A 14,096-nucleotide genomic window follows, 5' to 3' on the forward strand; every position below is an offset into this window, starting at 1 on the left:
TTTAGTTTAAACAGTGTTCTGTATATATACTGTGCATTACTTTGAAGTGTACATTTGAAAAATGTGTTTCATTTAAAAAGTGATTAAGTAACTTTTTTTTCTGTACATAAAGCTAGAAAAATAAAAGAAGATAACAAAGGAAATGAGGAAGCTCATGTTCATGAAGACTCAGCCTTTGTACCACCACCTGGTACAGTTATTTACACAGCCCTTCCAAATGGAGTCCCTGTACCTCAAGGAACCGTGGTGTATGGCCCTCCTCCTGCAGCTGCAAATGGAGGCTCAATTGCTCCTGGATCTGTTATCTACGGCCCTCCTCCTGTGGGGGCCCATGTTGTTTATGGTCCTCTTCCTCCAAACTTTACTGTCCCACTCATTCCTGTTGGAGTACTTCACTGCAACGTGCCTGAACATCATGATTTGGTAAGATACAGAGCTGTAGGCTGCAGGTTTAGCTGTAGGCAATTGACTTGTGAATGGATTAAGAGCATCTTTACAATATGCCCTCTTAAATGAGGGAAAACAATAGTATCTGGCTTCTACCAATTTAAAAGTTCAGTTTTAAAAATCTTTTTTAGCAAGATCCTGGATCTGAGAGAGCTTGCTAATAAGAATGCTATGTCTTCTGTATGTAGTCTGGTGTCTGTTATCTGTAGGTGTTCCTGTGTCTCAAAACCCTGCTTTGGAGGGCTGAAATAGGAAAATTAAGACTTATTTTCCTGTTTTTCCTGTGTAGGAGAACGAAGTCTCAAGGTTAGAAGATACTGTGCATCATTTAAAGTCTTGGAAATCCAGAGATAAATGGTCAGGGACAGCTGAACGTAAATGCAAGAATGAGATAGAAAAATTACATCAAAACATAGATGATCTTCTGCACGAAAGAGAAGAGCTGGAATGTGAAGTAGCAGAGCTGCGAAGAGCAGCTCAAAGATATAACAAACGCAAGTAAGAATATTGCACTAGAACCTGTATAAAGTCGGCCTCTGGAAATACCTAAAACTCAATTTTGACATCTTTACAGTTAATGTGCTTGTCTGTAGGGTACATAAAATGGAGTAACTACAAGAGGCTTCTGGGCCTCTGACATCTTGTATTTTAATGCAATGTTTTTCTTCCTGGTGTTTTAGGGACTTCATTGAAGGGTATACTGAAAACCTAATGGCAGAATTACATTTAGAAAAATCTCTTAAGCGTCAGGAAGATATCGCAGATGAAATTGAATGTATAGAGAGGACGCTTCTGAAACGACGAGCAGAGCTGAGAGAGGCAGATAGGCTACTTTCGGAAGCTGAAGTGGAACTTGAGAGTACACGGGGAAAGGTATGTAAAGCCATAACTAAGTGCAGAAGGATTTGTGTGTTAAGATTGTTTTAGGTAGAGAATGTCTGCTTTTTGTCTAAGCCATTTATTTTTACTTGGATAACATGCAGCCTTTTAAAAGTGCTTCTGTTTTAAAATAAGCCCTTGGATAATGTGTGCTAAAAGAAAAATGTTTTGGTCCTTGCCAAAGAAGAGGATGCTTTCTTCTTTTTTCTGGGGGAAGAGGAGAGAAAAGTTTCCACTTCGTGGTATACAGAAGGAGAGGGTACAGTAGAATATTCAAACCAGGAGGAGGTCGTTTTTGGACAGCTAACCTGCAGATTATAGGTGTGCAAAGGGTAAGATGGGATTGTGTTGTCTCAATCTTCAATTTTTGCTCTAGACTAAAGACACTATTCAAAAGTACAACCATGCCAAACAGCACTTGTCCCGTACTGAAACTGAGGCAGAGGAGCTGGAGCGAAGGGCTCAGGAAATGGCCATCAAACTTGTGAAAGCGGATCAGCAATTAAGGTAAGCTGTTCTTATGAATTTGTATTAAACGCGGAGAAGAACAAGATTCAAATATCAAGATAATGCTTTTGGAGAGGGAGAGCTGTTAAAATGTTAATATGAAAAGGCATAAATGCTGCTTCAGATTATTACAGGCAGATACAAGGGACTTAGAACAGCATAAGATGGAACAAGAAGGTATTTTGAAGGAAATCAACAAAATGGTGTCTGCAAGAGACTCTGAGTTCCAGTCCTTAAACCAGAAGATAGAAATGCTGACTGAAAGGTGAGTTTATCTTAAATTTACCTTAAACAATATTAGATACACTATTGATGACCTTTTCCGGTAAGTTACTGCCTAATTATATTCTTGTTTGTTCTGAACCATGCTTTTATTCTCACAATCAGTCTTCAGAAGCTTCAAGGAGATATTCAAGTTGCAGAAGGCAATGAAGAACATCACCTCCAAATCCTTAGAGAAGCAGAAAACATTCTTCAGGGCAAGAAAACTGAACTGGAAAGACTGAAAGATCAGGTAACGCGTATCTGGTTAACTGTGGACCATCAGTTTTACTGTTTTTAATGTAACTGGGGGGAATCTTATGTTCCGGACTACCTTGTCTGAAGAATTCAATTTCTAATTTTATGTTACTGTTGGTAAATTTTTTTTTGACTTGTGATAAGCATGACCCCAGTCTTGCTGGTATTTCTGCATAGTAAATATTTTTGCAGAGTTCTCTATGTTCTTATTGTACTTCAGAACACAAAGCTTAAGAACACCTGAGATACAGGACTGTGCTTGTGTGGATCAGAACTTAGTCTCTGGCATTGGCCTTGTAACATGGGGTCTAGCTCACTACTCTGATGGAATCCTTACGTGCTATAGAATTCAAATAAATCTGTCTTGGAACGGTGCATTGCATTTAGTTTTGTATATTTGTGTAGCTTCAAAAGCCTTCAGATGCTTGTTCTGTTAAACTTCTGAATTTCCACATTATAGGTTACTGCTCAGCGACAAGAGTTGCTGTTTCTGGAGCAACAGTTAAGTCAAAGAAAAGAGCAGCTCCATGTCCTTCAAGACTGTATTTGTCAAAAGAAAGGTGACCTCAAAGAAGCTCTTCGAGATGGGGAGACTGAAGCAAATGAAAAACAACGCCAAATAAGAGTAACTCTGAATTTTCAATTTATTATATCTTTGAAGAAGAGTGAAAGAATAAAGTATCAAAAACATCACAGAACTTCCACAGAACCAGCTCTGCTTCCTATATCCTCCCCAAACCCCCTGAAAAAATAGGACAAGCAAGTTTACAGTTTTGTGTGCTTAAGACCAGGTGCACAGATGAGAATTAGAACTCTTCTAATTTTGTTAATACTTACAGATTGGTCCCTTGAGAATGAAACTGTATTGAATAGAAGTCTCTAAATGACTTACTGTTGCTGAGGCAATCAGCTAAAGCAAATCAATCTGATTAGTGTGCATAAAATTTAACAAAGCTGGCATAAGTCAGCTGTCTGTCTCCTTCCTTCCCGTTTGCTTGCTCAGAAGGGCATCTGTACTTTCTTGTGGAAGAAAGACTTTACTAGATTCATACTCTTAGCACTGAAATAAAAACAAAGGATAAAAATTACCTTTTTTTTTTAGGGGGGGATGTTTTTTCTGGTTTCCTGTTTTAAGGCCTACCTAGTGTTCACTTGAATTATGCTGTTGATGGTGAGATTTCTAGGTAAAAATCTTCACAAGACTAATGCTTTAAATAGTCAACTATAACTATAGTTATATTAATTGTTAATTGTAACTATAAATTCTGCAATTAAACTGTCCAGATTATAGTTGACAGTAGACATTTAAAATATATTCTTAAATATTTACAATTTATTTAAAGGAAAAAAATCAAATGACAAATATTGACAGTCATTTTAATAGTGATACATTTCCACAGGAAATAAAGCTGCTTCTGAAGGAGCTTACTGTTGAGAGGCAAGAACTGGATGTCCAAATAAATGAGAGAAGAACACAGCTTTCATTCATAAAGAAGGATATTGGAGAAGAGGAAGAAAATCTTCAAGGAATACTTGGGCAAATTACTAAACATAAGATAGGTAGGTATTAATCTCTGCATTTTTAATAGAAATTTACTCTAAGCTGCTAGTCGTACATCTGTGCAGTCATCTTTTCTTCACTCTTCTTAAATATTGTCCTAGACAGAAGGAGTTCTGTGTAATTGTTGTAGTTGGAGACTGAATCTCCAGTACACAGTACAGAGCTAACTGTTTCTCTATGCTTAAACTGAGGCTGTGCTTAGTGCTGCTTTGGTTTTGGGACGGGAGCTCTTCATTCTAGTGAGAAATGTAAATAAATCTACCATCAGGACCGACTGAATAAGTTTGCATTCTAGTGTTACATGTTTGGGAGACACCAGCCACTTGTGACATGCTGACAGAAGAATTAAACATCTGGGTGCAAAGGGAAATGGAGGATTACCCTTCCAGACGGTTACATCCTGTCAGATTGTGGGAAATATAATCAGCATTAGCTTGCAAATTTTGTCCTTTCTGAAAAGAAAAAAAAATTACTTCACTGTCTGTCAGGTACTTGTCCCAGAATAACTCCCCAGAAAACGGGAAAAACAGGAGACAGAAGGACCTGTGACATTCCAGTGGAACAGCATCAGATAGAACGCTTGCTGTGACTGCCACAGCAAATTAAAATGTAGTTTTTACAGGGATGATATCAGCATTGTCCTTTTTTTTTCCTTTTTTTTTCTTGATGTCTTTTTAAAGAATAGAATTAATTTAATGTGTGTGTTAATAACCTTTGATTTTTTTTCATCTTATTAGAACTGAAACATGTCCTGGAAATGCTGGAGATTGAAAATAATGAACTTCAAGGTTTGAAACTACAACATGACCAAAAGATCAACGAACTAGAAAAGACTCAAGTTGCAGTTCTAGAAGTGAGTATTTCTTTTATAGCTAGTACGGTAACTGGAAGAAGAGACCTGCATGTTCTGTGGTTCTGTTAAGATCTGGGTGACAGAGTCCGTGTGCTCTTAAATCTGAGTCACTAGTCTGATTTCAGCTTATCATAGGAAAGCTTGCTTGAGCACTTTAAAATGATGGGAATTTTTTGGTGCATATAAGGGAAGGAAGGTGAAAAAGGCAAAAAGAAATCTCTTCTGTTATCTGCAGAATGATGAATACAATTTTCTTAGCATTACTTTCCAGATTCTTTTGTCCAAATTCTATCTATGCCTTCACTCGCAAAGTTGGTATGGAAGACCGCGTACTAACTCAGCTGGATGGTGCTTTCCATAATTGTAAAGGTATTTCAGCTTAGCTAGTCTCTTTCTATTTTGATGAATGCAGACTGACATTCAACTTTGCCACAAGCTTGCAGGAAGATCAGTGGCATCTATTTGGCACCTTGCAGTAGCTACAGGATTGTTAGGTCAGAGCCCAGGATAACACTTCTTTACTTAGATGTGTCAACTCTAGCTCTTAAAGTGGTCATTCTCTCAAAATCCCTGTGATGAAGGCATTTGCTACTCATCTTATGTCTGGGAGAAAGCAATAGTGATTAAGCTATGAAGGAATGAAGACTTGCACCCCCATCTTCCAGTTGTCATCCTAATATTCATGCTAACCTTTATCATAAACACACTCAAATCAATCTGGCACTTTAAGCAGTTCCTCCCTCTTCTAATGCAGTAGTTAGAGAGTACTGTATCTGCCTGCACGTGATCTGTGAATGAAAGGTTTTTAAACTGCTGCAGATAAAGATGTTAACTTGTTCTTTTTCACCATATGTGTTGTTCACAATATTTTCTTTCTTAGGAGAAGTTGAAATTGGAGAATATTCAGAGATTATTTCAGTGTCAGCAAGGGGAAGTAGATTGGCAGGAACAACTACTTGAGAAAGACCGTAAGGAAAATGAACATCTGGTTTCTCAAATGCGCACTCTGCAAAGTAATATCGAGTCTTTGAATAAAGAAAAGCAAAAGCTTGAAGAAGACTGTCAGAGTTTGGAAAAGAAGTTATCACAAACCAGAAGGTGTGAGGGGGGGATATGTGTGCTGCGAAGATCAGAAGTGATGGGAAGTGTCTTGAATGTCAATTTATCCTGGTTAAAAACATTGCAGGAAGTCTGAGGTTCCCTACAGAACATGGGCATCCATTCTATAGAATCCTATAGAATGTCATTTCTTACACCCTGTGGAGGCTTTATTTTAAGTACGTCTGTAGAATATCTGTAGCAGACATACAGAAGATAAGCAGCAATTATAGCTACTGAATGCGGCAGCATTTGTTACATCCTGGCAATGCAATGAGAATGTTAGGAAAAGCAAAAGGTTAAGTCTTAGAATGAGACTTCTGTCTTGTTCTTATGACTACTGAATAGCATGCCCTTGAGCCGAAAAAACTACTGAAATGCAACTGCTTTTAGAGTCCTCACCATGTACTTGCAACAAACCGAGAACATACATTCACATTTTACAGAGACTTGACAGCTACTGAAGATAGCAGCAGAACTGCATTGTCCAACATAGAAAAAATGGAATTGGATGTTAAAAGCCTGCAGCAGGAGATAGATCTACTGAACAAACAAAAAAAGTCACTGAATGGAGACATAACTGTTGTACAAAAAGATCTTCAAGGTAAAGATCAAATTTTGTTTTAAAGCTGTAGTGTAGTTTAAAAGAATGACATTAAAAGGCACAGTGTGTGTAACTGTACTGTATGATAAATGATCTGTTATGCTCAAATATCTACAGGCAGAAAGTATTTAATATGTCAAAAAGATGGAAACTTTTTTATTCATTTACAAGAAGAGAAATTTTATATGTCTAGTTACTTTGTAGATTGCTGATTGAAATTGTCTTTCATGAAATGTTTTCCTAGAAAAAAAGGAAGAACTAGAAATGCTGAAAGAAGAACTCAATGACTCCAGGCAGCGTCTTCATCTGTTGGAACAGGTTAGTTTTGGTCAAATTTATGCTTGTTCTTACATAGTGAGTAGGTTGCACAGAAACAAGGGACGTTTTTTTTTTATCACCATTGATAGTCCATTGCCTGTTTCTTCCTGTAAGCACATTATCTTGAAATCAGATGCTTTGCAGAGCTAATAAACAATGTCTAGTTTCTTTGGTCTTGCTGAGTTTGGAGTGATTTGGACTATAAGTACCTAACCAGATGATCTCTATTTTGCTTTCCATTTTTAAACATGAAGGGAAGTGGCAACTATGGTGAGGCTCCCAGTCAGGCTGTTATTACCAAATGTACCTAACGGGAGTGTGTGGGTGTGGTGGTGGCAGTTTGGTGGGTTTTGTTGTTGTTTACATTGATCTTTCTTGAAAACAATTCAGGTATGGAGGCAAAATCAACCTGTTTTACCATTTGGTTTTGTGTGTTTAGTTGTTTTTTGTTTTGTTTTCGTCTTTAGAAAAGACAACTTGTTTGTTTTGTTTTAAAATGCAGTACAGCCTTTACTCTGGCATCTTGAAACTTAGGCATCTGTGGTTCGTGTTGTATTTATTCACTCAGTGCCTGGTTTATAAACAAGGTAGTCTTCCAGTGCGTTTAGGGGTGATCAGTTATTTTCTTTCAAATGCAGGCCTGTTTAGCCAGATACCTGTTACTTCTACCAGCTAGATATGTCACTTGTTTTTCTGTTTATATTACAGGATTTGAAAAATAATAAAAGGCATCAGGAAGAGCTGCTTAGAGAGCAGGCAACCTTGAAAGAAGATATCTTAGAAAGTTTAAAGAAATGTAACAATTGCCAAGAGAGACAGAAGAGGAGGGAGAACCATTTGCAGAAGCTCCAGAAAGAGATCAAAGAGAGAGAAACAGAACTAGCCAAACAAGAAGCGGTAATGAGCCTGATAATGTGTCTAACTTTTGCCTGGCCTCTAAAAATAATGGAGATAGAAAAGCTTTCAGTGCAAGAAACACAAAGCCTCATTTCTAGAGGAATAGCAATGAACACAAAGCTTCAAAATTCAGTTATGTCTTAGTGAAAGCTACTGCGTCCCAACAAAGGACTGTTCCTTCTTGGCAAGGTCATCGTATGCTGAACTGATAACAAGCAGTAAAATCAGCAATGACCACTGAGTGCATGAAGGGCTAGTGTAGTGGCAGGCACTGTACAATGCTGTATGTGGGCTGCTGTTGTGTTACTGGTATGGGCGAGGAAATGGACTATTACAGATAATTCTCTATACTTTCTGTTTTGTCAGCTGCTAAAAATGTATTTCAAGTGAAACTAATCAAAACTTAAGTCCAACTTTTTTCTAGAATTCAAAAACTAAGCATCAAAAGGTTCAGGGTCTTCTATTCCAGAAGTTTACTTTGATTTTGAGTGGTTTAATTTGTAGCTGGTTCTTGTTCTTCTGTTCTGCTGTATTTCTATGCAAAGCCATCAGCCCTTCATGAAAACTAGGGCTTAATTGCATATTCCTGTAGTAAAATTAATGTATGTTGGCCGAGAAGTTTCAACAAAGCGTTAGCCAAAATAAAAACTGAAACTGTCCTGGAAAAAAAAGAGGAAAAAAAGGTGAATTTTGTTTGGATTGAGTACTATACTACATTTCTTCTTTCAGGTTTTTGATGCCTTTTGGTGGTGGTATTTGTTCTTTGAGTTGCTGCTAGTTAAAGTTTGAATTGATGGGATCTCTTTTGTTTGTTTTTGCCAGATTCTTTATCAGCTCAAGCAAAATTCAGAGTGTGAAGGAAAAAAACTGGAAGAAAGTACTGCTAAACTGAAAGACCAGAAACTACTATTGGAAAAGGAACTATCAGATCAGCAAAAGAAACTGGAGCAGGCAATAGCAAAAGTAAGGCTGACAGAAGAAAACAACAGGAAGCTGGAAAATGAAGCATCCCAATTTGCAGCACTTGAAGAAACTATCAGAAAATACAGTAAGACCTATTGTACAAATAAGTCACTTGGAGAGTGGAGAGTCAATCAGAGCCTGGATTGACTCCTGACTGTTATATTGATTTGTTGAAAGAACTGAATTTTTAAAACCAACTGGTTTTCTGTCCCCTCCCACCTTATACCAATGTTTTTCCAAACAGTGTTCAGCAGAAAAATGTTTGAAAATACCCTAATATATTTTAAACACATTAGATATTTACACTTTTGCTAATCAGTGTTTGTTTTAAATGTTGATTACAGAACATCAGATCTCAGAGAAAGAACTGCAATTACAACAAAAAAATAAAGAAATTCAGTCTCTTCAAAAAGAACTGGAACTCTCCAGGTCTGAGCTAAACCACCTCCAAGGTCAGCTGGCATCAGAGAGGAGAAAAACAGAAAAACAAATCTTGAGTCTGAAAGAAGCCATGAAAAGGCAGAGGACACAGCTTGAAAGAGAATTGCACGTAAGCTGTGATTGGACAGGGGGAATACTGGAAATTTTGGGTGATTTTTTGGCAAAATGATAAAGCCCCTTTTATTGCAGGAAGAACAGAAGTCATGCATTATAACTTTATGACTAGGCAGAACTTGAGCCAAACAATTTCTGGTATTTCTAGACTGTGCTGCAGAATACCTCTCTAGTCACTTACTTCATGCTGTTTTTACCTTTTAACTTGAAGAAATTGTCGTGTGTGGGTTCTCTTGATCCATTTTTTTCTGAAGTGAGTGCTCATGTTAAAGGCAATCTTTCTGCATTTTCCTAGGAACAAAAGCATGAAAATAAGTGTTTGCAGAGTGATATAGCAACTGCGGAACAAGTAGCGCACCATAACCGGGAACGAGCCAAGCGTCTTATTAAAGAACTTGGCCAGATCCAGCAGGACTATACGGATCTCCAGAACCAGGTATAACTGCATAGGCAAGTCTAGGCAGGTCGGAGGGAAAGCTGTGCCTTCTAGACAGGGTGATACTGTATTGGTTTTGAATCTCCTCCTGTGAAGCAGACTGACGCTAACAGAAATAGATCTACTTAAAACTGCTATTCAGATTTGAAGAAAAATAAATAAATAATTGCGAAGTTACGCTTTGTAAACACTCAGTAGGACAGCTCAGTAATCCTGGTTTAAAAACAGACCAACTCCAGCCAGTCAGTCGGGTGCTGAGTTTTCAGTCTAAGGCTGCCAAGCTCTAAAGCAATTCTTCAGATCTTGGGGGTCAAGGCAGAGTGGCACAGCTTTGTGGTTACCTTCCCATCACACAGTAGAGAATTACAGGCTCTGATTAGGCTACTTCAGATGGGTCACTTCCTCTCACCCACTGAAGTGGTGCCTGAAATAGAGACCATATTGTTTGGGGATGAGCTGAGGAAGGTGGGGGGGAGTCCTAGTATTCCTTAGAATAATATTTCTGTGTTACAAAGGTCAGTGGTAATTGTATTGTTTCTTTTGCTCTCAGCTTAATTTATGTAATGCTTCAATCAAGAACTAGGACTGTGGCTCCTGTTTGCATTAAGGTTTGGTCATGAGAAGCTGGCATAACTGGAGTCATAACTTATGTAAATCACTAAATGTTATCACAGTTCAAAGCTACTCACTGGAAACTTAACTTGGTAGTGCCAGCCTGGACCAGCATTTTCTTCTTCTATTACTTGCTTAAATGTAAAAGTTGATTCCACATTGCCCCACTTTTAAGCTGTTTATAAATTGTTTGTAAGTCCTTTTTAAGTCTGATTCTTTGGAGAAGAATGTTTTTAGTGACTACAAAGCATTCGAGGAAGGCTGTGCTAGATCAGAGTATGAATAGGTTTAAATTAACAGCTTGTGTCTTGGTAACTTTACTTCCCTCTCCAGTCAGAGGGGCTTCGTAAGCAATTAACTTGAATTTCAGAATTAAGGCTGTATCTGCTCAGAGATTTTATGACTTCTGATATTAATAGTCAAAGCATAAACACTTGAGATGAGACTTGATCAGTTGCACAGGAAATCACTCTGGATTGATGCACTTGTAATGTGCCGGCAACATAGCAAGACTGTTTTATGTTGTAGGTTAAGACTCGAGAAGACCTGGAAGAGAGACAGAGGGAAATACAGAATACAGTAGCACTGCTTAAATTGGAGGTTGAAGATGAAATTAAGATAGGGTTTAAATCTTCAAGCCTATCCTCACCAGAACCATTGGAAGATCTGGAAGCATCTTCTGCAATAAAAAGTCTGCATTGTGAACCTGGTAACTTAGAGGAGACTCTTCCATTTGCTGCTGCTGACAAAAGACTGTTCTCGTTGGAAGAAAAGTTGGATTTTTCAAAAGTCCTCCTAATGGTAAAATGCTTTCAGGGAGTAGCCCTTACTCATGCTACAGCTGAGCATGTCTGTGTTGGTCCTTCTAGCTGTAGTGCTCAGTTGCTAAATGTGCTTTTGTTTCCAAAAGGATGAACAATGGCGTGGAGAGGCTCTCCGAGAGAAACTGCAGCATCATGAAGATCGGTTGAAGGTGGTGCATCTCTTCCTCATCGCACTAATACATCCGTTAGGTCCCTTCCAAAAGTAATTTAAACAACAGGAGCATGGGAGATCCTTCTCCAGCTTATGCAAAATACCTTTGGGTGTCTTGTTAGGTGCAAATAGTAAAACAAGGCCTAGCAACTGTGTTATATCAAGATGACTAATGTTCAATAAGTTAATTGTAGTTGGATTTTTGAATATTCCAAAATGTTTCCGTCACTTACATTACACTGTGGTATGTTAGCAACACGAAAATCTACAGTTCAGGGGCACCCATGACCATTTTAGGCAGATGTGATGGCCAGTTTCATTTAGAGTTGCCCCTTCAAGCAGCTAATGATAAATGTCAGATGAATACAGCTTATTTCTGACTTAAACTTATTTTTAAATATTTTACCTCTTTATTTGCAAAGCCATTGCCAGCTGCTTGTGATTCAAGAGATTCTTAACATCATATCCCCAGTGGTTTGACTTCAGGTCATCAGGCTATTTAAATATAGTCTTCAAAATTATACTAACCACATATAATTAGGACTAATGATTTATTTAGGCTCAGCTCCGGCAATGCATGTCCAAGCAAGTAGAAGTACTGATCAGAGGGAAACAACAAACCGAAGGCACCCTTCACAGCCTGAAGCGACAGGTTGATGCCCTGGATGACTTGGTCAGCAGCACTTCTTCAGACTCACTGTTTCTAGCCCAAAGCTCATCAAGTCTAGCATCTCTCCATGATGCTCTGAGTTTAACAAAAACACAGGTAATGCTCTAGTGCGTACAAGAATTCTGATTTTTTTAAAATGTTTCTCTCTCTGGTAGTGTTACACCCATATGCTTACCATCTGGAGGCACTGCAGGGGTTTTCTGTAGGTGGGGCAACCACACTGTATGCTTGGTTGCTTCACCAGTAGCTAACTTGTTAGAGGAAGCCTACTTTCTTCAAAGAGCAGTTTTATACTTACTTGCTTCATTTCCTTTTATTTTTTTAATCATTTTTTTCTTTTTTAAAAAATAATCTCTTTACTACTCAAAGACTAATTTATTGCTCATACTTCTGCTTTCTCTAGGGTGCTCTGAGAAGACTTGCACACATCCCTGGCAGGCCAGCAGGTGTTCCAGTGGCGTCTCACCCATGGCATTCCTGCTCATGAGAAATTTCTGTGAAGTCCAGAGGTAAGAGAGATTGCTTCAGCTTAGTTTGCACTTAATACTTGTTTGTGTCTTGAATTTTGGGGCTTATGAGGTGATCAAGGAAGGGGGAGGTACAGTACTGTTTCCAGACCATGTTGTCTTCAGCTAAATGAAAGCATTCCTATTCTGCTTCTAATGATTATGTGGTAATGATTTAAATAAAAAATAATTCAAGAGCTGCCATACATCAGTGCTCAGTAGAGAGAAGAAAAGCTTTAAGCACAGCTACAGCTACAGCTACTTCTAGTACCCTGCCACACAGCAGGAGTTAAGTCTCAGGACATGCAAAGCATCCGTGCACCTGTAGCCAGGGCCTGTGCTGTCCAAGCCAGTATTGTGCTGCAGACAGAGCCGGTCACACACTGCCACCTCTTATTACTGATGTGCAAACCCCCTCCTGTCACTTGCGTTCTAGATACACAGCTGTGCTCCTTGGAACTGTACCACTCCTGAAGACTTCTACCTCAATATTTTGCGAGCCTTTGTAGGAAATGCATTTGCCAGCAATAACAGCTGACTGCAGACCTTCCTCTGTACTGTGAAGTTTTTGTATGACTAAGGGAGCTTTCTGTATATATGTTTTTTTTAAAAAAAAACTTTAAAGATGGGTTTAAGGATATCCAAAACATTTATTTAAGTGTAGGTATGTCAGTTTACATTTCAAAGAATTTTTTTTAACAAGGACAGTTGTTATTTACATGTTGTCAAATGCATGAATATTGCAAATAAAGCTATTTTTGAGTACTTTCTTAAATTTGTGTCTAGTGCTTGCCTTCATCCTTTTCTCTCCTAAATACTGTTTCTTAGTATGTATGCTGTAGCAGTGGTAGTTCCTCAATCTTGGATGAGGATGGCAGAAGCAAGCCCTGAGCTCCTCCCTCCTAGTTGCAGACAGCCAACCTTGTTGAACAGGGATATTGAGGTAGGAAGTTACTGGCTACCCTTTGTGAATATTACTGCACTTTCTTCTCTGAATAGTGATGCGTATTGCTTTTCTGAATCACAGGGATATGGTTTTTAATTCTGCACAAAGTTGCAAGCAATATGATCTTAACTAAAAAAAAATCTTGTAAATGAAGACGGCCTTAGCACAGCAGCAACAAGGCACTAGGAGATACAGGCAAACTTCCTCCAGGTGAGCAAGCCACATCCACCTCTGTGCAAAGTAGGCCTGTCACATTCACACAGCCTGAGGAAACAGTTGTATAAAGGACCTTCCAGAGCTACTGCCCTCTTTTTGATTGAGAGGGGCTTTGAAGTTGTTCTCAGAGTTGCCCTCTTATCTGCATTATTGATATGTAACCTTTTTTTAATGCAGCAAGTGTCACATTTCACTAGGAATGTACCCTGTGACACACAGCACTGGCCTGTTTTTTTTGCCAGTCTTATACCACCAGAAAACTAAGCCTATAGAGTTCTTACCATGAAGGCCTCTCCTAAGTTAACACAAAGCAATTAAAGCACAGCTGCCATCACATCAAGGGCACCTTGCATAATTGCCCCCTTCCAACAATTCAGTAAGGGACTTCTCAAAAAGCAAAGACCTGACTGCACATGAGCAGAACTGCCTGGTACCAGCTTCAGCAAGCCAGCTGCAGTGCTAGAAGGACTGCTGTGGGGCTCCTTTCCTATTAAATTCCTATTAACCAGCTCCCAAGGAACATTAGCACTCAGA

General features: G+C 38.7%; 1 protein-coding gene across 6 annotated transcripts in view; it reads left to right on the forward strand.

Annotated features, from left to right (window-relative positions):
* The window catches only part of CNTRL (centriolin), a 40,795-nt gene that overhangs the window by 18,413 nt on the left and 8,286 nt on the right, over positions 1 to 14,096 (forward strand). For 3 of the 6 annotated variants that reach the window (XM_072025522.1, XM_072025524.1, XM_038188019.2), the window contains 21 exons: positions 113 to 423; positions 737 to 945; positions 1,128 to 1,320; positions 1,703 to 1,833; positions 1,958 to 2,098; positions 2,221 to 2,347; positions 2,813 to 2,977; positions 3,753 to 3,912; positions 4,651 to 4,766; positions 5,647 to 5,864; positions 6,311 to 6,468; positions 6,713 to 6,786; positions 7,495 to 7,683; positions 8,506 to 8,731; positions 8,991 to 9,196; positions 9,497 to 9,637; positions 10,778 to 11,050; positions 11,160 to 11,222; positions 11,784 to 11,990; positions 12,298 to 12,403; positions 12,837 to 13,175. In XM_072025522.1, the coding sequence (XP_071881623.1) occupies positions 113 to 423; positions 737 to 945; positions 1,128 to 1,320; positions 1,703 to 1,833; positions 1,958 to 2,098; positions 2,221 to 2,347; positions 2,813 to 2,977; positions 3,753 to 3,912; positions 4,651 to 4,766; positions 5,647 to 5,864; positions 6,311 to 6,468; positions 6,713 to 6,786; positions 7,495 to 7,683; positions 8,506 to 8,731; positions 8,991 to 9,196; positions 9,497 to 9,637; positions 10,778 to 11,050; positions 11,160 to 11,222; positions 11,784 to 11,990; positions 12,298 to 12,381 (3,392 nt within the window). In that variant the 3' untranslated portion in view covers positions 12,382 to 12,403; positions 12,837 to 13,175. Of the gene's footprint in view, positions 1 to 112; positions 424 to 736; positions 946 to 1,127; positions 1,321 to 1,702; positions 1,834 to 1,957; positions 2,099 to 2,220; positions 2,348 to 2,812; positions 2,978 to 3,752; positions 3,913 to 4,650; positions 4,767 to 5,646; positions 5,865 to 6,310; positions 6,469 to 6,712; positions 6,787 to 7,494; positions 7,684 to 8,505; positions 8,732 to 8,990; positions 9,197 to 9,496; positions 9,638 to 10,187; positions 11,051 to 11,159; positions 11,223 to 11,783; positions 11,991 to 12,297; positions 12,404 to 12,836; positions 13,176 to 13,228; positions 14,067 to 14,096 lie in introns of those variants that run through there. The other 3 variants (XR_011804048.1, XM_072025523.1, XM_072025525.1) reach the window with 3 other exon arrangements.

This window comes from Anas platyrhynchos, chromosome 18 (assembly GCF_047663525.1).
Source record: "Anas platyrhynchos isolate ZD024472 breed Pekin duck chromosome 18, IASCAAS_PekinDuck_T2T, whole genome shotgun sequence".
Classification (NCBI taxonomy): Eukaryota; Metazoa; Chordata; class Aves; order Anseriformes; family Anatidae; genus Anas; species Anas platyrhynchos.